At 41.2% G+C, this 25,978-nt stretch overlaps 1 protein-coding gene across 1 annotated transcript in view; it reads left to right on the top strand.

The window, feature by feature from the left end:
• The first annotated feature begins 2,034 nt into the window (after nt 1–2,034).
• The window catches only part of LOC112230506 (transmembrane protein 132D-like), a 141,343-nt gene continuing 117,399 nt past the window's right edge, over nt 2,035–25,978 (top strand). The window contains exons 1-2 of the mRNA XM_024396791.2: nt 2,035–2,051; nt 3,089–3,232. Coding sequence (XP_024252559.1) covers nt 2,035–2,051; nt 3,089–3,232 — 161 coding nt within the window. The remainder of the gene's footprint in view (nt 2,052–3,088; nt 3,233–25,978) is intronic.

The raw sequence follows: 25,978 nt of genomic DNA, 5'->3' as shown, positions 1-25,978 counted from the left end.
AATGGATATTTCAGGCCACTTTCCTCCCGCTCTTATGTTTCCTGTTTTTGCATATTATTGTGAACTCATACTCTGTGTTATACCCTGGCTCAGTTTTTCCCACCAATTAAAAGCCATTTGTGGGAGCTGGGGTAATCTGCGCCCCGAGCTGACATGCAGCTCTGTCTGTGTGTGTGTGCGTGTGTGTGTGTGTGTGCGTGTTGTGTGTATGCAATGTGTCAGATGTAGGCTACTGTATATCAATGATATACATAGCTTTTCCAAATGATTTACACACCCCAGTACATCAATCTCACTAGTCCTAATGGCAGGCCATTCATATTTCTCATGTTTAATTTCCTGCTTTCTGAAAGTCATTAATATCAATGCATGTCCGTATTTCATTAGGCGTGGAGCGGGCATGTTGACGTGCTGTTTGACCACTGATAGCCCTGGCGTGTCTGTTGTGAACATCCATCAGAGAGAGATCAGCCTCTCTCCTAGTCTCTGCTGACACCCTCATCACATCTGTAAATACTCATCTAACTGATGCACAGGTTGCTGTGGAATTAATGAGGCTGCTTCATGTGCTGATGCATGGGAAAGTGGGTCTACTCTTTAAATTGCTTTCCTTTATTGCGTCTCCTCTCTCCCTCTCCCCAGAAATCATATTAGCCAAACCAATCTCATTTAAAACATGCCCTTTCTTAATTTACCCCTGATGCTTGTTTTCTGCTGGCCGTGCTGCTGGAGTTTGCATGTCGGATGGATAGATGAGAGAGAGAGAGAGCGGGTGGAAATGAGGGAGAGAAAAGAAGAGGAGAGAAGAGAGAAGCAGCAAGAGAAGTGCACTGCCTGAGAGAGACTACAAACACCATTGTAAATAAAACCTATATTTATGTTTATTTATTTCCCTTTTTTACTTTAACTATTTGCACATCGTTGAAACACTGTATATAGACATAATATGACATTTGAAATGTCTTTATTCTTTTGGAACATCTGTGAGTGTAATGTTTACTGTTGTTCATTTTTTACTTTTGTTTATTATTTATATCACTTGCTTTGGAAATATAAACATATGTTTCCCATGCCAATAAAGCCCCTTAAATTGAAAACTGAATTGAGGGAGAGAGAGAGAGTCGGTCATATGGGCTTATTATCTGTTGTGCCTCGTTCATCTGAAACTGAAGTTTGATGTTCAATATCTGAACCCTATAGATGCGGGCTGTCGATTTGTTTATCAACTAATTGTCTTCCCGTGTGTCTTCAGGATGGAGTCATTACAGAGTGAAGCTCCACACAGGTTGAGAAAGAACACAGAGATATGTCTCAAATGGCACCCTATTCCCTACATAGTGCACGACTTTTGACCATAGCCTTATGGGTCCTGGTCAAAATGTGCACACTCAATAGGTAATAGGGTGCCATTTGGGAAGCCCATACAGAGAGCTGGGGGCCATCAATAACTCCTCAGCCACCTCGGCAGTGGCGTCGGCTGTAGCTGGCCTTTATCTGGGCTCGTCAGGAGCTCCACACTGAACACAGCCAAGTTATTACTGCTAGCTGCAACTGCCTGATAAGATCAAAGGAGAAGCCAGTCCGAGTCGGGAGATGTGTGCCGCCCTCTCTCCCTTTGGTCCGAGCGCGGTTTGTCACGTCATTATCCACCGTAATGTCTGAACTTTCTCAGTGCGTTAGAAGTCCTTCGCGGTTTTCAGGGGTGCAACGAGGACAATCTGCTACTCGATTTTTGTTATATATATTTTTTTTTATCTGAGAAATTCTCCCTGCTACCAGCTTCTTCCCAGTTTACAGTGATTTTTAATTTTTTAATTTTTTAATTCTGTTTTACCATGTAACAATTTCCGTCAATGTCGTTCTACTGTATCTCTTCTTTACTCTTTTTCATTTTTTATTTAAAAACACGGATTAATTTGTGTAACAGCAGGGCAATTTGTCATGATGGAAAAACGTAGGGAGAGCCGCTTAGACACATCAGTGCAATTTCCTTTTGACAAGGCAGAGTATAAAATAAAATGGACATCCATTAGAATGGAGAACAAGAGCAGGTGAGAGTGACTGCTCCTATCCAGCCTCCCAGCCTTATCCATGGGTAACAGCACAGATCAAAATGAGAGTGGGCAGCTCTGGTCTGAATACTCTTTAAAGGGACAATCAGCAGTAGAAACAATAACAAAGCGTACTCCCCGCCTCTGTTTCGGTAAAAAGCTGAGGGTAAGGGCTGGAGAAATGTAACCACTCTCAAATTCATAGACAGAGCTATGGATGCAAGGACTGACTGTCCATGACATCAACATGATTCGTTTTAACCATGTTTTGAGGTTCTATAATGTTTGTTTACATTTACTTTGTTTACAAACATTGGAGTAAAACAATGTTATATTTTGGGTTCTGATGGATGAGTTATATTCTTCAAGAATCAATGGGTACATATCATTCATTTATGAGTCCAAAAATTGATATAGCAACTTCTGATTGCTCCTTTAAAACCACAGGTGTGGAGGAATTGACATAATAGACTGCACCACCTGTTTCTACCTTTGGAAGTCAATATGGACACAGGTTATTCAATTCCTGTTGTATTGGGTTTAAGTAGTGTTCCTGGCTTGTTTTGAACTGCTTATTATAGTTCCGCAATGTGTTCCTTGAAGATTCATTCAAAGTTCATCCAACGTCTTTATTGTTTTAAACATCCAGACATGCCATCTGTTTGTGTTACATTTGTTTGCGGCAAATCACATTTTCTCGTAGCCTAGCTAACAGTATGCTGTGAGGCTTGGCTTTATTCAGAGCCAATTCTCCTATGGTGAACTGTGAACTCTTTCTGTATGTAAGACTTTTGGAACTCTTGTTCAATACCCATGGTATGGAATCTGTGTCTGGATCAGAATAGACCTGGATCAATCCATGTACAATGCAGTACATGCACATAGCCGAGGATGCTAGACCAGTGACATCACATTAAAGACATGTCACCCTATTTCCTATATAGTGCACTAATTTTGACCTGGGCCATTTAGGATGCACACATAGTAATCAGGCCTATTAATGTTGTTGTCTGACCTCTGACCTCTCTCTCCTCCAGGGTGAAGTTGAAGGATGGCGTGGCGTTCCTGGGGGCGCGGGCCAGTAACCCAGTCCTGTGGACGGTGAGTCAGGACGTGAGGAGCGAGGGGCACAGGGTCGTCACTCTCCACTGTCACCGCAATGAGAACACCTTTGGTCAGAGGTCAGTGGCGCCTGGTTCTTGTCAGATTAACACCTATTAATTGGGATTAGACATTCTGTAATAGCATGGATTATTGGTAGGAACAGGAGTTTTTCCTGGTCAGACCATGTGGTCCGGAAAAACTCAGGGCCCTAATTATGTCTTATGGGCTAAGCAAATGTCCTGGTATGCTGCTAACTCAGCAGGCTCAGCAACAATGTTCATGAATAACAATGCTGTTATTACAGCCCCACAGCCCCTCCCCCCCAAAGGGACCACTCATTAATGATAACAATTTCACTACTGAGCCACTGAACTTCAGAGCTAAACTTTAGTGCACTTGGCTCCCTTTGGACTCAATTTCCATTTATACAGTGGGGTTCTTTCCGAAACAACTCAGCTTGAATGTCTTACTTACTCAAGGGCCCAACGTGTGGGACTGGAAGAAGCATGGGACTGTTTGATGGTAGAACAAAGAATACTACTACGACAGGCTGTTTTTAATCAGGCTGTGAGGGTTGAAACTGTTGATCTTAGCCAATCAGATGTATTTGTTATGCAGTTTCTGCTTGGTGCACTCTAAAGGCATTTGACCTAATCTGAATTAAACCATGAACAGGGATGTGTTACCTCTAAGACCCTGAATAGACCCAAACTCTAATCCACCAGTCCAACAACGTCTTATGCTCTAACTGTTAATCCACACACAGGCCATCATGTCCATCTCTCTGACACCTCCTCCACACTTATGTGTCTCGTATTCCCATCCCTCTCCCCTGCACTCTTAGAAAAAAGGGTTCCAAAAGGCTTCTTTGGCTGTCCCCATAGAAGAACCCTTTTTGGTTCCAGATAGAACCATTTTTGGTTCTTTTGGGTTCCATGTAGAACCCTCTGTGGAAAGGTTTCTAAATGCAATCCAAAAGGGTTCTACATGGAACCAGAAAGCGTTCTTCAAAGGGTTATCCTATGGGGACAGCTAAAGAACCCTTTTCGGTTCTAGATAGCATCTTTTTTTTTCTAAGAGTGTACAATTCAAAGCAAAGCTTTCTTGTGCTCGAGGAGAGGAAACACATGAACATAAACAAAGCTGGGCTCCTTGCCTGTGGACCTCTGTACAAGTTATATTCAAATACAATTAGATTATTAGATAGTTTTTTTTCACTCTCCTCATTGAAAGTGCATTGTGCAGGGAGATGTCTAAAGAAGATATATATTATTTTGTTGTTTTTACTGTGCTTCTAAATTGAATATCCTGTCAAGCGACATAAGTTATTCGGTTTGGGCGCTGCAAATTACTCTTAAGTTGCATCGAATGGGTAAGGAAATGTTTTGACCTAAAGCACATCTCTGTTAGACTTCGTATAACTGTCACGGTTTCCATAGTTCTCCCAAGAGAATGTTGTTGTTTATAACAGCCTGCCTGAAACCACACACAGTAATGTAGCTAGTTATAAACATATATGTTCCTGATCCACACGTCCCTTCCTCTTTGAGTGTTTGAGGACACAGAAAGGTCCCTCTGCGTCCACAACCCTCTATCATCAGCGATGACATTCAAACTGGTACAGCCAGGGTACAGCCAGGGCCCCAGGATTCATCAGGTAACATGTACCCCTAAAATCAGATAATTTCCCTAGGCAAAGCAGAGATCATTAAAATACAATGATTTATAAATTAGCCACGGTGTAACAGGAAGTACTGTACTGTATGTGATGCAGGTTCCCAGGGGGGGACACAGTCTCTCTAACGAGTTGCTGTATTTCAGGTCTAATTTCTGTATTTTCTCCCACGCTGACACTAATGAGATCCCTAAGAAATCACCGCTTTTTCTTCCGTGTGCTGTAGATGACCAGATTTCTCTGCTACCGTACTCCCATGGTTGGTGTTAGAGTCAGTATGGTTCTATGGTCAGTGGGAGTAAGGTTGTGCTGACGTGTGTGTGTGTTTATGTTTTACTATACTTGTGAGGACCAGAAGTCCTCACAAGTAAAGTTAACCAAAGAGAATTGGGACACGTGAGAACAGTTGGCCGGTCCTAAAAAAAGAAACATTTTATTTTAGGCATAGGGGTTAGGTTTAGGGTTAGAATTAGGTTTAGGGGTTAGGTTTAGGGTTAGGGGTTTGGGTTAAGGTTAGGGTTAGGGGCAAGGGAAAATAAGATTTTCAATGGGAATCAATTGTTGGTCACCCAAACGTGTAATACACAGGTGTGTGTGTGTGTGTGGTGTGAGAGAGAGACAGAGAGAGAGAAAAAGGACAGAAATAGAAAAAAAGGGAAATGAGGAGAGAGAATGAGAAATTAAAAAGAGTAGGCCTAATGCATCTTTCAGGACCATGGACAGCGTACCAAACGTTTACTGCTTTATCATAAATGGACATGTTTATGGAACGATAAACATCAACATATGACAGACAGATAATGAAAGACATCATAAAATGAAACCATGTCAGCAGGCAGATTAAAAGAGGAACAACCAATGTACACTATATATACAAACATATGTGGACACCCCTTCAAATGAGTGGATTTGGCAATTTCAGCCACACCTGTTGCTGACAGGTGTCTAAAATTTAGCACACAGCCATGCAATCTCAATAGACAAACATTGGCAGTAGAATGGCCTTACTGAAGAGCTCTGTGATTTTCAATGTGGCACCGTCATAGGATATATCACCTTTCCAACAAGTCAGTTTGTCAAATTTCTGCCTTGCTAGAGCTGCCCCGGTCAATTGTAAGTGATGTTATTGTGAAGTGGAAACCTCTAGGAGCAACAAATGCTCAACCGCAAAGTTGTAGGCCACACAAACTCACAGAACGGGACCGCCGAGTCCTGAAGAGCATAGTGTGTAAAAATTGTATGTCCTCAATTGCAGCTCACTGTTTTTCCTGGTTCGGGCTAGGCCCCTTAAATCCAGTGAATGGAAATCGTAATGCTACAGCATACAATGACATTCTAGACGGTTCTGTGCTTCCAACTTGGTGGCAACAGTTTGGGGAAGGTCCGCTCCTGTTTGAACATGACAATGCCCCTGTGTACAAAGCGAGGTCCATACAGAAATGGTTTGTTGGGATCGGTTTGGAAGATCTTGACTGGTCTGCACAGAGCCCTGACCTCAACCCCATCGAACACCTTTGGGATGAATTGGAATGCCAATTGTGAGCCAGGGCTAATTGCCCATGATCAGTGTCTGACCTCACTAATGCTCTTGTGGCTGAATGGAAGCAAGTCCCCGTAGCAATGTTCCAACATCTAGTGGAAAGCCTTCCAGAAGAGTGGAGGCTGTTATAGCTTCAACGGGGGGACCAACGCTATAATAATGCCCATGATTTTGGAATGAGATTCTCAATGAGCAGGTGTCCACATACTTTTACATGTGCTGTAGAGATTTCCCCCATGAACTATAAAGTCACCATGTCATCTCTGTCTCTGTCAGCAGAGATTAGTTTACTATCACAGAGGAGAAAAAAGATCCAGAGCATTCCAGTCTTTTTCTACTGTAAATCTCCTTTTTCGCTCAGTCTCTCTGTGGTTCCCAAAACGCTCCTTTCCCCTATCATTTTGTTTCCATATTTTCATCTCTCTCTCTTCCACCTTCTCTTGTTCTCTCTTATTTTTCTCTCTTTTTCTCCTATTCTATTTCATTCTTCTCTGTGGTGTTTTTTCATATTCCTCTTGAACGGTGTGTGAAATGAAAGGATCAGTTCCTCCAGGTGGAAGCTGCTGTGCCTTCACACAATCCTCCACCAATCACAGGCCTTCGCCTGCAGACCCCCCTGTACCCTCGTCACACAACCAGTCAAACCACAAAGAGCGGCGAAGGAAAATACAGTTATTTCAGGAATATATAAATGTCAAAGAGTGTGTAAGCCTACAGATGTACAGCTCCCTTCTCCTACTAAAATGACATCATTTGCAGATGATTTGATCCTTATAAGCAATTGATTCTTAGACGTGAAGTACATTTAAGTGTAAGAATGTCCAACGGATTTTGCCACGATGTGCAATTGATTAGTATATCTGTGTTTTGTTAAACGGAGTGCATTCATTATATTTCTTCAGAGATGTCCTTATCATTTAATATAAAACACATTCTTTTCTCTTGTTATATTACTCACATAACCCACACAGCCCCACAGTCAGACTCTCCATTCAACAGTGTGATGTGCATTACATCGAACAGCACCGTCAATATACTATTATATGCCTAGACACATTCAGTGTTTTCTCTCTTTATTGATTCTTCATGCTGTGAGAGGGCTTGAAGTGAGATCCTCACAGGGCTATGTAGCCTGTGTCTAATCCTGGACTCAATGGGCCTTCTAATCTCTCAGCTGGCTCTGACGGCTCGCAAAGCCCCATCCGAGTCTCGTTTTATCACCATGTATGATACTCTCACTTTCTTTTTTCTCTTTCTTCTCCTCATTGACGATTAGCAAGGGGGATTCGATTGAGCTGTCTTTTCATTTGTCGTTGATCTGTTCACATGACGACTACCTTTGATGTCACCTTTGTTTTAGTTTTGACTAAAGACCGGGTTGACCTCCTACTGTTTTTAGATTTAAACATTTTTTTTTTAGATTTCACTACTTTCCCCCCTTGCCATTTTCCTGCTTTCTGTCTCTCTCTCTCCCGTAGTCGATCCATCTCTGAATGTCTCATTAGCTTGTGGGACCAGAGAAAATTTGCCATGTAATCACCTGTGCCTACCCCATTTATTCTATTTCTCATAGGGCCCTACACTCTCAGAGCACATCTCATCAATCCTTTATCCCCATGTGTACATTTATCATATTTTCGGTGACTTCCCTATATGCTCTCTTAAAGAAACAGAGCACACCACTGCAGTCTTTTAATCCTATTTGTAAAGCATGATTTTGTTTCTTCCTATGCTTCATTCCCCATCGGCCCCCAACAATCTGTTGAGCGTCAAACTCACATTTCCATGGTCTGCATGTATTATCATATTGCTCTGGTTTTTTGTCTGGACCCCTTTCAGGTATAGCCACAACACAAACCTGTAGAATACCTGAGGATGTTTGTAGCCTAGTGAATGAAGAATGTGTTCCCCACACACAACCCCACACATCAGAAGTGTATTTGATAGATGGAAGGTTTCCATCTTACATCCTGTGGGAATCCTATACTGTCTATAGGAAACTGAGAAATAGAGCATTCTCAGTCTTTGTCATTCTCAGTCAAGTCCTAGCCTCAGCATTCATATTAACTACAGCTTTTACATGCACCGTCACAAACAGCATCAGCACTCCAATGACTTATATGTCCACCTGGTTACTTTGAGTACCCCTCCCCCACACACTCCCTCCCTGTTGGTGCAGTCCATTAAATAGGGCTGTCTGGACAGGGTTAATGAGGCTGCTGACCCCTGGGTGACCACGTGCTGACCTAGACTCTTATGTCTGCTTCTCCACCTCATTAATCTGCCAAGGACACAGGACCCACCTCCACATCCCCCTGCTGGAGAGAGAGAGAGATCGAGGGAGGGGGAGATAGAAGAAAGCAATATATATAGAGAGAGAGAGACAGAGAGAGAGAGAGGAGGAAAAACAGAGAGAGAAAGAGAGAGAAAGGAGTGGAGGAAGGAAGGGAAGGATAGAGTGGGGAGGGAAGGTTGAGGGGGAGAGAGAAGGAAGGAGAGAGTGAGAGAAAAGGAGAGATACACTATATGACCAAAAGTATGTGGACACCTGCTCGTTGAACATCTCATTCCAAAATAATGGGCATTAATATGGAGTTGGTCCTCCTTTGCTGATATAACTGCCTCCACTCTTCTGTAAAGGCTTTTCACTAGATGTTGGAACATTGCTTCGGGGACTTGCCTCCATTCAGCCACAAGAGCATTAGTGAGGTCAGGCACTGATGTTGGGCAATTAGGCCTGGCTCGCAGTCGGCATTCCAATTAATCCCAAAGGTGTTCGATGGGGTTGAGGTCAGGGTTTTGTGCAGCCCAGTTAAGTTCTTCCACACTGAACTTGACAAACCATTCCTGTATGGACCTCGCTTTGTGCATTGGGGAATTGTCATTCTGAAACAGGAACGGGCCTTCCCCAAACTGTTGCCACAAAGTTGGAAGCACAGAATCTTCTAGAATGTCATTGTATGCTGTAGCTTTAAGATTTTCCTTCACTGGAATTAAACCTGAACCATGAAAACCAGCCTTACACCACTCCAGCCAACGCTTGGCATTGCGCATGGTGATTTTAGACTTGTATGCGTCTGCTCGGCCATGGAAACCCATTTCATGACGCCGCCGACAAACAGTTCTTGTGCTGACATTGCTTGCAGATGCAGTTTGAAACTTGGTAGTGAGTGTTGCACCCGAGGACAGAAGATTTTTATAGCTCTACGCACTCAGCACTCGCCAGTCCCGTTCTATGAGCTTGTGTGGCCTACCCTTCGTGGCTGAGTCGTTGTTGCACCTAGATATCTCCACTTCACAATAACAGCACAGCTTTAGCAGGTCACAAATTTGACAAACTGACTTGTTAGAAAGGTGGCATCCCATGACGGTGCCACATCGAAAGCTCTTCAGTAAGGCCATTCATTCTACGTTCATTCTAGTCATTTAGCAGACGGTCTTATCCAGAGCGACTTACAGTAGTGAGTGCATACATTTTCAGATTTGTTCGTGCTGGTCCCCCATGTGAATCAAACCCACAACCCTGACGTTGTAAGTGCCATGCTCTACCAACTCAGCCACACGGGACCTTTATGCTGCCAATGTTTGTCTATGGAGATTGCATGGCTCTGTGCTCAATTTTATACACCTGTCAGCAACAGGTGTGGCTGAAATAGCTGAATCCATTTATTTGAAGGGGTGTCCACATACGTTTGTATATATAGTGTAGCTCATCACAGCCACCATCACTAGCATGCTGTCAATGAAGTATTTTAGGAAGTAAAATTCACTTGTTGATACTTTCGTTTCTTCTTCCTTTTGCTTTTTAGCATGAGTTGCTTGACAGGGTGGGCATTGGTTTTAGAAGGGTCTTTCTCAGCATCTTCTCACCTTCATATGCAAATGTTCCTAGAGTGCCCCTGGCGTATTTATGAGCCATAGAGAAACAGAGAAATCCGTAATTGAGATTTCTGCAGATAGAAGACTCCCTTGCTGTCATCTTCATTGAGGAGAGCTAAATGACTGATTACATGGCCTTCCTCCAAGGAGGAAACACTATCCCTGAGATAGTATGGAGTCTATCTTCCCAAGTTAATCAGCACCATGCTGCCTTATTTAATGAAGTGTTGAAGATCCAGAGCTGGGTGAGGGTATGGATGGTATAAGTTTCCCAAGGCCAGCTGGAGTTCCTAATCACACAGGACCAGCCCCCTGTACCATCATCTCCAACATTTCTGTTGATGAAACTCCCCAGCAGCGCTAGTGGTGCTCCTTCTGATAAACAGAGATTGTGAAGCTTCTGAACTGAAACTGGCCAAGGGTCTCTGACAGAGTGAGTCAAGAGAAATGAATGTCTACCAGGGTTTAAGTGGCGACCCGCTGGGCTTCTGCTGTCACCAACTAGTTAAACAACAATCCTACTGCCGGCTGAGCCAAGATCCTGTCTGCATCTCAAGTTTTTGGTAGTGATGCGAAAGCAGCAGCCTCTCTTCCTGGGGTCCACACAAAACATGAAACATGACATAATACAGAACATGAATATACAAGACCAGCTCAAGGACAGAACTACGTAAATTTAAAAATGGCACACATAGCCTACATACTGTATCTATACATAAATATCTAGGTCAAATAGGGGAGAGGCATTGTGCAGTGAGGTGTTGCTTTGTCTGTTTTTTGAAACCAGGTCTGCTGTTCATTTGAGAAATATGTGAAGGAATGGAGTTCCATGTAATAATGGCTCTGTAGAATACTTTACGCTTTCTTGTGAAAGAAACCCTGGTGGCATGTCTGTCTGTGTGTGTCAGAGCTGTACTTACGTTTTAGCTACCTTGCAACCACTTAGCATGTTAGCTAACCCTTCCCCTAACCCTAACCCATTAACCTAACACCTGAACTTATCCCTAATCTTAACCCTAACCCATAGCCTAGCTAACGTTAGCCACCTAGCTAGAATTCATAACATATCATACGTTTTGCAAATTTGTAACATATAATACGAATAATGCGAAATGCTCTGAGAGCAGGTTGGGTGAGGAGGAAGGGGATATTCTGAGTGGGACATGGCAGTATCACAGAGGGAGATATAATGCATTTTGAGAATTTCCATCAATGATGACAGGTCCCCGTAAATAAATCAGTGGTTTTTGTTTTGATCCCATCAGCTTAGGCCATCTGCGTTATGGGGCCATTATGATTAACTGGCTACCGGTCATTAACATCTCTGCATCCACACGCCCGATTGACGCACGTCACTTCCAGTCGTCATTGGAATCAGATTGCATTGAGGGATATTTGATTCAGCTCTAATTCACAGCAGTAAATGTGGTACCAATGGCCTTGTGGTTAAAGGCTCGCCTCATCCTTGATTGTCTGTTTTCTTTGGCAGGGTGCGTTGAGCTTTGGCGCAGTGGCCTCAATAGTTTAAGGCTGATTGACTCCTTATAAACTGGAAAGGGCTGGATATCAAACCCCTCTCCAATTTTTCTGTCAATGAATATTGCCTCGGATGACTCTCCAACCCAGCGATCTGCTATATCCAGATATTGATGTTTATTGGGATTGGGTATATATCATAAGAAAAGCTTTTTGGTCTTCATTTAAGGTTAGGCATAAGGTTAGCAGTGTGGTTAAGGTTAGGTTTAATGATTTGATGACTTTGTGGCTGTGCCAGCTAGTGACTACCCTGCAGTGCTACCTCCAGTACACAAGTCATCCCAATAAATGCCAACATGCTAATTTGACAGAGCACAGATACAAAAATACACATGGGGCCTCATATAGAACATACTACTATCCAGCATTATGTGCCCATTCCTCATGGCACATTGGTAATGATGAATTTCTGCCCCTTCTAATCTAATGCACTGGGGGGGGGACACCACACTGGAACACCACACTGGCCTGACTACTCTAGCTGCTCATGTGAGGAAAGGGAGAAAAAAACAGAATAAAGAGGAGAGGAGGAGAAAGTGAAGGGGAGATATCACAATGTGCAGGAGGAGGATTGCTTTCCGTAGCATGGCCTGGGGCCGGTATTACCATATCATGAGAACTATCCATCAAATTGGGTTAAATTGTACATGCCGTTTCAGGGCTATGTATACAGCGGTAATGAGATCATGGATACGATGCAGAGAGGGATGACGCTTCGTGCTCCACCAGCGCTTGCCCACATTACGGTTTGATTGTGTGGTAGCATGGTACACAGAGCAGAACAGACTCATCCCTATACTCATCCACTTGTTCATTTATCCATCCAGAGCTCGCTGTCGTACACCTAACCGGCTCACTTTTTCATGAGCTCCGCCGTTAGCTGGTGGGAAGAAACAGCATGTCGCTAGAATATCTGACATTAAAGACCGCTCGTCTGGCATTTCCACCAGTTCTCCCTGTCTCTTGCTAGACGTGTACAGCAAGAGAGAGTATGTAAATGTCTCGTCTAAAACAAGCTCAGGCTTTCTTACGCTCGTGTTCATGGCACTTTCATCCGACCGCTCCACAATAGGCCCACAGAGAGAATTCTCGCAGTCTTACATCTGGAGACAGATGGCTGCTATGTTGTATAAGAATGACACACACTATATAACGATACAATACCTGTGGGTTTTGAGAGAACTGTATTCACTCACATTGTGCTGTAATGTTACGCGCCACATGACGCAGGTTCAGGTGAAGTCTGGGACATCATGCACTCTCTGGAGTCTTGTTTTGTTGATGGCTTGTAATTGTTGTGTAGCCTATGTACTACTGTCAATTAATTGTTATAGTGCTGTACAAACGTCACTGTTAGACGTCCCTGCGTGAATTCTCCAGTGTTTTTATTTATATTGCAGCGTTTTTATTTAGATTTAGTTTCTGAATTGGTGAAAAAAGCTTTGCTTGACAAACAGCCCTGGAAGTACGTGTGTGACATGTGTTGGCATCTTCTCGATCTCTCTCGCTGGATATTTCTCTCTCTCACTCTCTCTTACTGTCTCTGTGTTTGTGTGTTTGCGTGTGTTTGCATGTGTGTGTGTCCATGTGCTTGTGTGTACAGTGCATTCAGAAAAGATTCAGACCCCTTGACTTTTTCCACATTTTGTTAAATTACAGCCTAATTCTAATGGATTAAAGTATATATATATTTTTCAATCTACACACAATACCCTATAATGACAAAGCGAAAACAGAAATACCTTATTTACATAGTACATAGACATAGACCCTTTGCTATGAGACTTGAAATTGAGCTCATGTGCATCCTCTTTCCATTGATCATCCTTGAGAGGTTTTTACAACTTGATTTGAGTCCACCTGTGGTAAATTCAATTGATGGGACATGATTTGGAAAGGCACACACCTGTCTATATAAGGTCCCACAGTTGACAGTGCATGTCAGAGCAGAAACCAAGCCATGAGGTCAAAGGAATTGTCTGTAGAGCTCTGAGACATGATTGTGTCGAGGAACATATCTGCTGATGGGTACCAAAAACATTTCTGCAGCATTGAAGTACCCCAAGAACACAGTGGCCTCCATCATTCTTCAACGGAAGAAGTTTAGAACCACCAAGACTCTTCCTAGAGCTGGCTGGCCAAACTGATCAATCGGGGGAGAAGAGCCTTGGTCAGGGAGGTGACAAAGAATCCGATGGTCACTCTGACAGAGCTCCAGAGTTCCTCTGTGGAGATGGGAGAACCTTCCAGAAGGACAACTATCTCTGCATCACTCCACCAATCAGGCCTTTATGGTAGAGTGGCCAGACAGAAGCCACTCCTCAGTAATAGGCACATGTCAGCCCACTTGGAGTTTGCCAAAAGGCACCTAAAGACTCTCAGGCCATGAGAAACAAGCTTCTCTGGTCTAATGAAACCAAGATTGAACTCTTTGGCCTGAATGCCAAGCTTCACGCCTGGAGGAAACCTGGCACCATCCCTATGGTGAAGCATGGTTGTGGCAGCATCATGCTATAGGGATGTTTTTCAGGGACTAGTCTCCAGTCTCCCAGAGAGACAGAGTACAGAGAGATTCTTAATGAAAAACCTGCTCCAGAGCACTCAGAACCTCAGACTGGGGCGAAGGTTTACCTTCCAACAGGACAACGGCCCTAAGCACACAGCCATGACAATGCAGGAGAGGCTTTGGGACAGGTCTCAGAATGTTTTTGAGTGGCCCATCCAGAGCCCAGACTTACATCTCTGGAGAGACCTGAAAATAGCTGTGCTGCGACGCTCCCCATCCAACCTGACAGAGCTTGAGAGGATCTGCAGAGAAGAATGGGAGAAACTCCCCAAATACAGGTGTGCCAAGCTTGTAGCGTCATACCCAAGAAGACTCAAGGCTGTAATTGCTGCCAAAAGTACTTCAACAAAGTACTGAGTAAAAGGTTTGAATACTTATGTAAATGTGATATTTCAGTTTGCACTGCATGTGTTTGTTTATGCGAATAGGGATATAGTTACCTTATCCTTTGGCTCATTTGCTACAGAGAGAGAGACGAGATTAGGGATATAGTAATGAGAAATGCCAGTACCTCCCTGTTCTTTGTTGGTTGGGGGAGAGAGCTACATTATGTTTAACACTCTGTCATGTGTTTTGGCTGGGGGATGGAGTTGTGTGTAACACCATGTGCATTGTCTTGGGGACAGAGTTGTGTGTAACACGATGTGTGTTGTCTGGGGGAAAGAGTTGTGTGTAACAGGATATGTGTTATCTGGGGGACAGAGTTGTGTGTAACACGATGTGTGTTTGCTGGGGGAGTGTGCTGCATGTGAAACCGTGTGTGTTGGCCAGGGGAGAGAGCTGTGTGTAACACCATGTGTGTTGGCCATTAGATTCAGTTCCTTTAATTAGTCCTCCGATGTCATATTCGACTCCTACAATTACCAATCAAACTTCCATCTCACGCTTCCCTTTTTATCAATTCCTCCCCTCAATCAAAGAGAACTCCAAATTGTATTAGGTTCCATTAAAAATAAATAAAGCAGGCAGCAGCATCTGAGTACCTGACATGCATGGTAGATGATCCACTATTGTGATCCACTATTTCCCTGATTAATTACTTGGAGCCACTGATGGTGATTGGACCTCATTGCCGCTCACGGCACAGAAAACATGAACAAGAGTGTCGGGAGAGGCCACCGCTGTCTCTTATCCTCGGGCTCTGTCGGAGCGAGGGAGAGGGAACGTGTTGGTGAAGGACCGACCGGCTCGATTTGGTCTTATGTAGCAACATTTTAAATGGTGTTTTTTACATTAGATAAAAGTAGAGACTCAGAGTTAGAAAATGCTATATCATAAACAACAGTTGGGGAACAATGGGAAAGTAATTATGCTTTGAAAGTTGATAAACTTGTAACCCCACTTTAGAGAAAATGTCCCTTGAATGTTTTGGTACATGTACTGGAGAGCTCTTTGTCTACAACCATTCAGAATCATGCAATCCCTCTTAAGCCTTAGCCCCACCCATCTCTTCATGGATTCAAATGCATGACATCAGCAGCCTGGTGGTGAAAAATAGCACAACTGGTGTATTTTTAACACCAATAAACCCATCTGTTTGAAAATTAATTTAGTAGCTATATGTCAATTTAGCAAACCAGGCAACTAAAAACAATTTTCTAAACAATGTTTGGGTTCGTTTCAAGCTTGCTAGCTAGCTAGCTTACATTAAGTTAGCTGGCTAGCCAGGTCAAATAATACTGTATCCACATCATATAGCTGACCACGTCTTCACTTTTGCACATATTTGATTAATTATTACAGGAAAATAAACTCACAACATGATCATTATTTACAAGTTCATGACAAGCTAATTACAGAAAATAGCTTACAGTTGTGAGTGTGACGAAATGAAAGAAGGGCATTCTACCAGATAATGTTTTTACTTGAACACTGTCTCATTGGCCTAATGTTATATCCTAATTTGACTTTGTGCAGGTCATGTTGTTCTCCACATTACCATCTCCGGTAAACATACAATATATCAAATAAAATCAAAGTTTATTTGTCAGATGCACAGGATACAGAAGGTATAAAACGGTACAGTAAAATGGTACCTTGCATAGTGGAGTCTTTTGTTTGGACATGCTAGCTAGCTAAACAATGAACCATAATCTCAACTAATAACATTACTACCCTGCATGAATCTGCAGGTAGCTAACCAACTAGATTCAATATTAGCTAGCTAGCTAACATTAGGCTATAACTAGCAATGCAAATGGCTCTGAGATACAAATAATATTACGACACAGATCATACACATAAGCCCGCCAGCTAACATTAGCTAGCTAACAGTACACTTTAACTTGATGAAAACAACTTTCTGACAAAATTAGAAACGTGTAATATCTGAAAATATAGCTAGCTAGACTCTCTTACCTGTAAAGAAGCAATAAAACTAGCGATCTTTAGACTAGTTGAGGATCTGGAGCATCAGCATTTGTGGGTTCGATTACAGGCTCAAAATGGCCAGAATGAAAGACCTTTCTTCCGAAACCTTTCAGTCTATTCTTGTTCTGAGAAATGAAAAGTTAAAAAATAAATAAAATTGTTCGATCAGTTAAACAAAGCATATTCATTATAATTGTACATGATATACTCAGTATACAAGACAAAAACATGTTTGATTATGTGTATGTTTGTGTGTGAGTGTGAGAGTTAGGCTTCATGGAGGGGATTACTGGGTAGTTTGATTAATCAGGCTGACACCTAGTCTTCGCTTGAAGTTATTGAGGGATGATGAGGTTTTGGCAATGTGAAGACAAGAATTCCAGAGTATGATACCTCTGATAATAGAATTGACTATGTGAGTTGCGTCACTGGGGAGGGTGACGGTTATCGCAGTTTCAGAATTAACCTGGAAGAATCCATTGAAGGATTTAGGTAAACTGTTTGGGAATTATTAGTATATTTTAGATGAAAGTGCATAATTGGCGTACATTAATGTCGAAAATAGACAATATACTGAGTTTCTTTAAGAAAGGTGCAGATGGTGCTAGGTAATTAGATGAGGTGGCTAGTCTTGCAAATGTCTTTTTTATGATGAGTAATTTGTGTAGGTAGGAGGCATATGTACTGGCCAAGACAATATTACAGTACATTAGATGTGGGTAAATTAAGCCATAGGGTTAGGAAGCAAGCCTGATGAACGAAACCACTAATCTTTCTGATGACACCAACAGATTTCATCACTTTGCTACAGACAAATGTAATATGATCTTTCCAGGATAACTTTTCATCAATTAGAACTCAGAGAGATTTTGTGGATCTGACTTGTTCCATTTCATTCCCAATTATAATTTTGGATTTGTTAACATTTAAAAATAATTTGTTTATCTGGAACCTTTCAGGAAATGTGGCCATACCTGAGTTAACTTCATTAATTAGTGAATCAAAATTTTGTGATAAAATCTAATTGGTCTCATCAGCAAAGAGAATGGGAAGTATGTAGAAGATACAGCAGCAAGGTCATTGATATAGATTAAGAAGAACAAAGTGGCCACAGGATATCTTGGCTCTGGTAAGCCATTTGTTCTCTATCATAAACATAACTATAAAACCAATTACATGTATAATCATGAAAACCATAATAACGCACGTTTGAAAGTAATATTTCATGATTAACCGTGTCAAATGCTTTGGATAAATCTAAAAAGATGCCAAGAGCGTATTCATTGTTCTTAAAGAGCTGTTAAGATTTTATCCACAAGTTTCAAAAGAGCCATATCTCTGGAATAGTTTTTACGAAAACTGTATTGGTGCTCATATAGAATACAGTGTTAATTTAAATGTTTGAAGATTCTCTTACGCACCAATTATTCTAGGATTTTTAAATAACATGGTAGTACAGAAATTGGCCGATAATTTGTTAAAGATCTGAAATCCCCATGTCTATAGAGGGCGATAACTTTGGCAATACCAGTTTACTTAGATTTAATGGAGACATACAGTACCGGTAGAAGGTTGGACACACCTATTAATTTCATGGTTTTTCTTTAATTTGACCATTTTCAATATTGTAGAATAATAGTGAAGGCATCAAAACTATGAAGTAACACATATGGAATCATGTAGTAACCAAGAAAGTGTTAAATAAATCAAAACATATTTCATTTTTGAGATTCTTCAAAGTAGCCACCCTTTGCATTGATGACAGCTTTGCACACTCTTGGCATTCTCTCAACCAGCTTCATGAGGTAGTCACCTGGAATCTATTTTAATTAACAGGTGTGCCTTGTTAAAAGTTAATTTCTGAAATTTCTTTCCTTCTTAATTAACGCGTCTGAGCCAATCAGTTGTACTGTGACAAGGTAGGGGTAGTATACTGAAGATAGCACTATTTGGTAAAATACCATGTCTATGTCCATGTTATGGCAAGAACAGCTCAAATAAGCAAAGAGAAATGACAGTCCATCATTACCTTAAAACATGAAGGTCAGTCAATCTGGAAAATGTCAAGAACTTTGAAAGTTTCTTCAAGTGTTGTTGCAAAAACCATCAAGTGCTATGATGAAACTGGCTCTCATGAGGACAGCTACATTTAAGGAAGACCCAAAGTTACCTCTGCTACAGAGGATAAGTTCATTAGAGTTACCAGCCTTAGAAATTGCATCCCAAATAAGTTCAAGTTACTGACACATCTCAACATCAACTGTTCAGAGGAGACTGCGTGAATCAGGCCTTCATGGTCGAATTGCTGAAAAAACACACTACTAAAGGACACCAAAAAGAAGAAGAGACCTGCTTGGGCCAAGAAACACGAGCATATGGACATTAGACCTGTGGAAATCTGTCTTTTGGTCTGATGAGTCCAAATATGAGATTTTTGGTTCCAACTACTGTGTCTTTATGCGACACAGAGTAAGTGAATAGATGAAATCCGCATGTGTGTTTCCCACCGTGAAGCATGGAGGAGGAGGTGTGCTGGTGTTGGTGTGCTTTGCTGGTGACACTGTCTGTGATTTATTTAGAATTTAGGGCACACTTAACTTCTTAGTGATCCCTTTGCGCGCCAATCCTGTTAATGGGATTGATTTGACAACACCTAGTGAATTAGAAGCGCGCCAAATTCAAAAACAGAAATTCTCATAATAATAATTCATAAATCATACAAGTGTTATACACCGGTTTAAAGATGAACTCCTTGTTAATCCAGCCACAGTGTCAATTTCAAAAAGGCTTTATGGTGAAAGCAAACCATGCTATTATCTGAGGACAGCACCCCATCAAACATACACATGAAAATCATAATTCAACCCGCCAGGCACAACACAAAAGTCAGAAATAACATGTAATTACCTTTGAAGATCTTCTTCTGTTGGCACTCCAGTATGTCCATTAAACATCACAAATGGTCCTTTTGTTCGATTAATTCTGTCGTTATAACCCCAAAATGTAAATTTAGTTGGTGCTTTTGATTCTGAAAACACACCGGTTCCATCTCGCGCAACATGACTACAAAGTATCCAATAAGTTACCTGTAAACTTTATCCAGACATTTCAAACAACTTTCCTAATACAACTTTAGGTATTTTTTTATGTAAATAATCAATACAATTTAAAACGGAATAAACTGCGTTCAATAGCAGATAAAAACAAAGTGGAGCGTGCTTTCAGGTCATGCGCCTCTAACAAACAGTACACTTCACTCGAGCCTCGTTCTGAACTGCTCTACATCTTCATTTCTAAATGGAAAATAATCAACCAATTTCTAAAGACTGTTGACATCCAGTGGAAGCGATAGGAACTGCAAGCAAGTGCCTTAGAAATCTAGATTCCCATTGAAACCCATTGAAAAGAGAGTGACCTCAAAAATGTTTTTTCCTTGATGGCTTGTTCTCGGGGTTTCGCCTGCCAAATAAGTTCTGTTATACTCACAGACATCATTCAAACAGTTTTAGAAACGTCAGAGTGTTTCCTATCCAAATCGACGAATAATATGTATATCCTAGCTTCTGGGCCTGAGTAACAGGCAGTTTACTTTGGGCACACTTTTCATCCGGACGTGAAAATAGTGCCCCCTAGCCTTAAGAAGTTTTAACAAGCATGGCTACCATTTCATTCTGCAGCGATATGCCATCCCATCTGATTTGCGCTTAGTGGAAGTATCATTTGTTTTTCAACAATGAACCAACACACACCTCCAGGCTGTGTAAGGGTTATTTGACCAAGAAGGAGAGTGATGGAATACTGCATCAGATGATCTGGCCTCCACAATCACCCGACCTCAACCCAATTGCGAAGGTTTGGGATGAGTTGGACCACAGAGTGAAGGAAAAGCATCCACCAAGTGCTCAGCATATGTGGGAACTCTTTCAAGACGGTTGGAAAAGTATTCCAGGTGAAGCTGGTTGAGAAAATGCCAAGAGTGTGCAAAGCTGTCATTAAGGCAAAGGGTGGCTACTTTGAAGAATCTCAAATATAAAATATATTTTTATTTGTTTCACACTTTTTTGGTTACTACATGATTCCATATGCATTATTTCATGGTTTTGATGTCTTCACTATTATTCTACAATGTAGAGAATAGTAAAAAATAAAGACAAACCCTTGAATAAGTAGGTGTGTTCAAACCTTTGAATGGTACTGTATGTTAGAGGCTCAGTAATTGAGGAAGAAACTGATTTCACCAAAGAGGCACCAATCTCATCATGACCTACTGCTGATATATTCAAGGTACCAATTACCTCCATGACATCAAGAGGATCAAACTGAAGCAGAGAAGGGAAATGTTCCTTAATGTAATCCAAGGGATTTCCATCAGTTTTCTCAATGTTCTTTGACAGAGAGGAACCCACATTCACAAAGAAGTTATTAAATTCACATGAAATACAATAACATCAGGATCACTATAGGTCTTATTTCCAAAAATAAATTGAGATGGAATTGTTGTCGATGCCTTTTTCTTATTCGTCAGTTGATTAATGATTTTCCAAGTTGACTATATAAAAAATATTTTGGGGGATATCCGACATAGGTGAGTACATTTGTTCTTGTAGATTTTGTAATTTGCAGAATTCAGGGGAAAGGGATTTGTGAAAAACTTTTCATACAACTTTTCATACAATCTTTGAAAGATAACAAAAAAAGTCTGGAAGGCAGGCTCCACATTGGCTTGATTATTAAAATTTTCCCATGAAATATCAATTAACATCCTAAAGCGCTCACAAATACTTTTGTTAAATATTCTACATTTAATGCTACTAAGCAATCCCATCTGTTAATTTCCAGCTGCCAAAGAGAAGTAAAAATTGGAAAGTTGTCAGAAATGTCAATATAAAGTATACTTGTAGAATTTGTAAAATTATTATCAATAAGGGTGTCAGATAATCTGGTCACTCTTGTGGGCGTATAGATGAGGGCATACATATAGCTGGAGTATAACGTATAAAAAAAAATCAGATGTCACTGAGTGGTTCTCACTAAAAAACGTATGTTGTAATCACCCAACAGAAAACACATTGATCTTCATTATTAAACCCAAGATTGATGCAAGGATATTAGTGAAACTACCATTGCCAGAATCAGGTGGCAGATAGATGCATCCAACTATCACTTTTTTTTTACCACAAATAAATGAACAGGAAGGAATTTCTTTGAAAAGAGATTCAACATCAAAGTAATCAGATGTAAGTGTGAGGTCCTCTCTTACAAAGAATTGAAAACTTTTGTGAACAAAAATGGACACTCCTCCTCCCAATCTTGACGTTCTACAGTGGTGAACAGCATTATAAGGAGGCATGTCATAAAGTGTGGTTGTCTCTTCAGTCAACCATGTTTTTGAAAGGGCAACAACGGAACATTCATGACTGAGAGAAGACAGATAAGGAACAAGGTGGTCACGATTTTTAGGAAGACTGCGAACATTCAAATGAAAGGTCAAAAATAAGTTTGTCTTGCAATTAATAAACTGCTACAAAGGTTGTTAAATTGCTTAACAATATAGTAATAAAAAGTGATAGACTTATTTCTGGTAAACTCTAATGGGTTAAAGACCATGTTATCAGGGTTGATATCCTGCCCAACTAAGAGAGATCCACAGTTGGAATTGGAACGGAAACATAGAAGTGCAAGCCTCGCATATCCAATACAACCATACATTTGTGTTAGTTTTATCAATAGGGCTGCACTTCCTATGGAATGCATATTGACCCAGTCCACATAACACCAAATCAATTCAAATTGTATTGGTGTCACGGGATTCTTCTGTTGAAGGAGAGGCGGACCAAAACGCAGCGTGGTTATTGCATCCTGTAAAAGTTTGTGAGTGTTTTTGGTGACAAGCCAAATTTCGTAACCTCCTGAGTTTGAAGAGGCACTGTTGCGCCTTCTTCACCACGCTGTCTGTGTGGGTGGACCAAGGAACTTAAAACTTTCCACCTTCTCTACTAACTGTCCCATCGATGTGGATATGGGGGTGCTCCCTCTGCTGTTTCCTGAAGTCCACGATGATCTCCTTTGTTTTGTTGACGTTGAGTGTGAGGTTATTTTCTTGACACCACACTCTGAGGGCCCCCACTGAAGACTTCAGAGGGTTATGACATTTAGAGCAAGGTGTGTTTTTGGTCATGAGCTTATGTGAAAAACATGAACAAAGTAGAGTAAATATGCCGTAGGCCTACTAGGGGGGGGTGAACGACCAGGCTATCGTTCTTCAGGTGTGCAATGTTGCCTATTTTTAGTTCTTCAACTAGTTGTGGAAGCAGTTCCTTTCTTTTGAGGTGTACCTTTTCAGAGAACTCTTCATTGATGAAGGTTTTGGTTCCCTTCAGGCACTTGGCTCTTCTGAGAATCTCCTCCTTGTCTTTGAACCTGAGCAGTTTCACCACTATAGATCTGGGCCATCCATCTGGAAAGAAAGTGCCATTCCTATGCACCCTCTCCATCTCGATGAGTTTAGTTTCCAGTTTGAGTTGATCAGCCAGGAATTTCTTGGCCTTTACGCCCTCAATTCCATTGATTAAAATGTTATTTATCCTCGATTGTTAGTCTCCTTTGGAAGAGTGCTTGTCAAGTGTTTTTTTGAAAATTGTGAAATCCTCAGACATGGTTTTGAATGCGGTCTGGCTGGTGACATTCACGTCCTTTAGCTCCTCCACCTCCACCTGCGTTAGCACCAAACTGTGTTTAAATTCCATTACATCCTTAAACAGATCATCAACCCCTTTGTTGGTATAATCCATAGAGAGTTTCAGATCTATTAGATCTTTATAGAACTGTTTTTGTTGATCCTGTGTTCATGGAGTGTAGTGCTTGATTTTTCCGCATTGAGCTTTGCAGCAATTTTCTGTCCAGTGTTAGCCATGCTACAAGCTTGTTGTGAGCTAAAACGAGTTTGCAAATACAAACCACACCCCGCCTCCCGAAAACAAGCTCCGCACTGAAATGGCAAACACACACAAGCAACACAGACTTGATCACACATGCAACCAGTACGATGAACAGAGAGAAGGCAAAGGACTTATTCACTGTATGGATCCTGGCTGCACTTTACTAAACAGGTGGGAGATCACCAACTCACACTGAAGGCACACTTAACCAGCATGGCTACCACAGCATTCTGCAGCAATACAGCATCCCATCTGGTTTGCACTTAGTGGGACTATAATTTATTTTTCAACAGGACAATGACCCAACACACCTCCAGGCTGTGTAAGGGCTATTTGACCAAGAAGGAGAGTGATGGAGTGCTGCATCAGATGACCTGGCCTCTACAATCAGCCGACCTAAACCCAATTGAGAAAGTTTGCGATGAGCTGGACCACAGATTGAAAGAAAAGCCACCAACAGGTGCTCAGCATATGTGGGAACTCTTTCAAGACTGTTGAAAAAGCATTCTAGGTGAAGCTAGTTGAGAGAATGCCAAGAGTGTGCAAAGCTGTCATCAAAGCAAAGGGTGGCTACTTTTGAAGAATCTAAAATCTAAAATGATTTGTTAAACACATTTTGGTTACTACATGATTCCATATGTGTTATTTAATAGTTTTGAGGTCTGTAGAAAATAGTAGAACAATAAAAATAAACCCTTGAATGAGTTGGTGTGTCCAAACTTTTGCCTCGCACTGTATATCATAAGGATGTGATAGCCTAAGCCTAATGGTGATGTTAAACATTTCTCCAATTGAGTTGAGATCTGACATTGAGATCTGTTGAGATCTGATATTCTGTGCAGCGCAAGATGAGAGGTATTGTAGGCCAATGTCATAGGCCTATCGTCAACCAATCATACTGTATTTCTCAAATCCTTTCTGGCTAATTTCCTGCTAAACTAATTTCCTGCTAAACCTGCTAAACTCATAACTACACACAAAAAAGTTTTTTCTGCTTCTGATGAAAAGATACAAAAGTAAATAAATAGCCATATTAGATGAAAAGACATAAGGTAATTTCATCAGACTTGTGAGGCACTCAATGCTCATGAGTTGCTCTATTTAACATATTTTCTGCTATAGTATTCCCAACCCGTTTTAAAAGTCTCGCTTCCTAACTGTTTTACATTCCCTGAGACCAACCACAAATGTTTCCTTGGCCAAATATTCCAAGATTTCCATAAAAGAGCCACATGTGGTCTCTGTATCACCAAATTTTGCACAAGGGAAAAAGTTGGCTATGCTTCAATTGCTCAGTCGGTGCAGTGACCTGACGGGGGTGTAATGCTGCCAAAGTACACTGGTCGTCGCTCTGCTACTTCTCAGAATGGTGCTTTCTTAGTAAAGTTAGATAAAAGCTGAATCAATATCAATATCACATATTAATTCATTTGTATTCTACATAACTAAATATAATAGCATAGTTTAACGTTACTGTTACCACCAAAAACACATTTTAGGATGGTTAGCTGAATAGTCCCCAAAACATGATAATGTGGCCAAAACTCAACAGCGTGAGCCACCAGGCAGAATGTGCTTTGATTGAAAAAACAGTACTGGAAGGCTATATAGTTTGTTAACACCATCTGCTCTAATTTGCTCACAAAACAGTAATTTAAGAAGATCTAAATGCATATTCCCATTAATCTGTCCCGCAAAATCATCATGTTGTCCCGCATTTGGGTATTTTAAATGTGGTCACCCTAGATCTCAGTGACTTGGAAAGAAGCGTCTCAAAGGAGCATAGGGGATTTAAAGGGTGTGTGTGTCTCACTCACCAGATCTCAGTGACTTGGAAAGAAGCGTCTCAAAGGAGCATATGAGATTTAAAGGGTGTGTGTGTCTCAGTCACCAGATCTCAACCCAATTGAACACTTCTGGGAGATTCTGGAGCGGTGCTTGAGACAGCGTTTTCCACCACCATCAACAAAACACTAAATTATGGAATTCCTAGTGGAAGAATGGTGTTGCATCTCTCCAGTAGAGTTCGAGACACTTGAAGAATCTATGCGCATTGAAGCTGTTTTGGCGGCTCTGGTGAGTCGGGGCGGCACAACTCCCTATTAAATCAAATCAAAATCAAATCAAATGTTATTAGTCACATGAGCCGAATACGACAGGTGTAAATCTTACAGTGAAATGCTTACTTACGAGCCTCTAACCAACAGTGCAGTTTCAAAAAAGTATGGTTAAGAATAAGAGATAAAAGTAATAAGTAATTAAATAGCAGCAGCAAAAAATAACAATATATACAGGGGGTTGCCGGTACAGAGTTAATGT

Source organism: Oncorhynchus tshawytscha, linkage group LG33 (assembly GCF_018296145.1).
Source record: "Oncorhynchus tshawytscha isolate Ot180627B linkage group LG33, Otsh_v2.0, whole genome shotgun sequence".
NCBI lineage: Eukaryota > Metazoa > Chordata > Actinopteri > Salmoniformes > Salmonidae > Oncorhynchus > Oncorhynchus tshawytscha.
The sequence above is the reverse complement of the archived record's forward strand: the minus strand, read 5'-3'. Positions and strand labels throughout refer to the sequence as shown.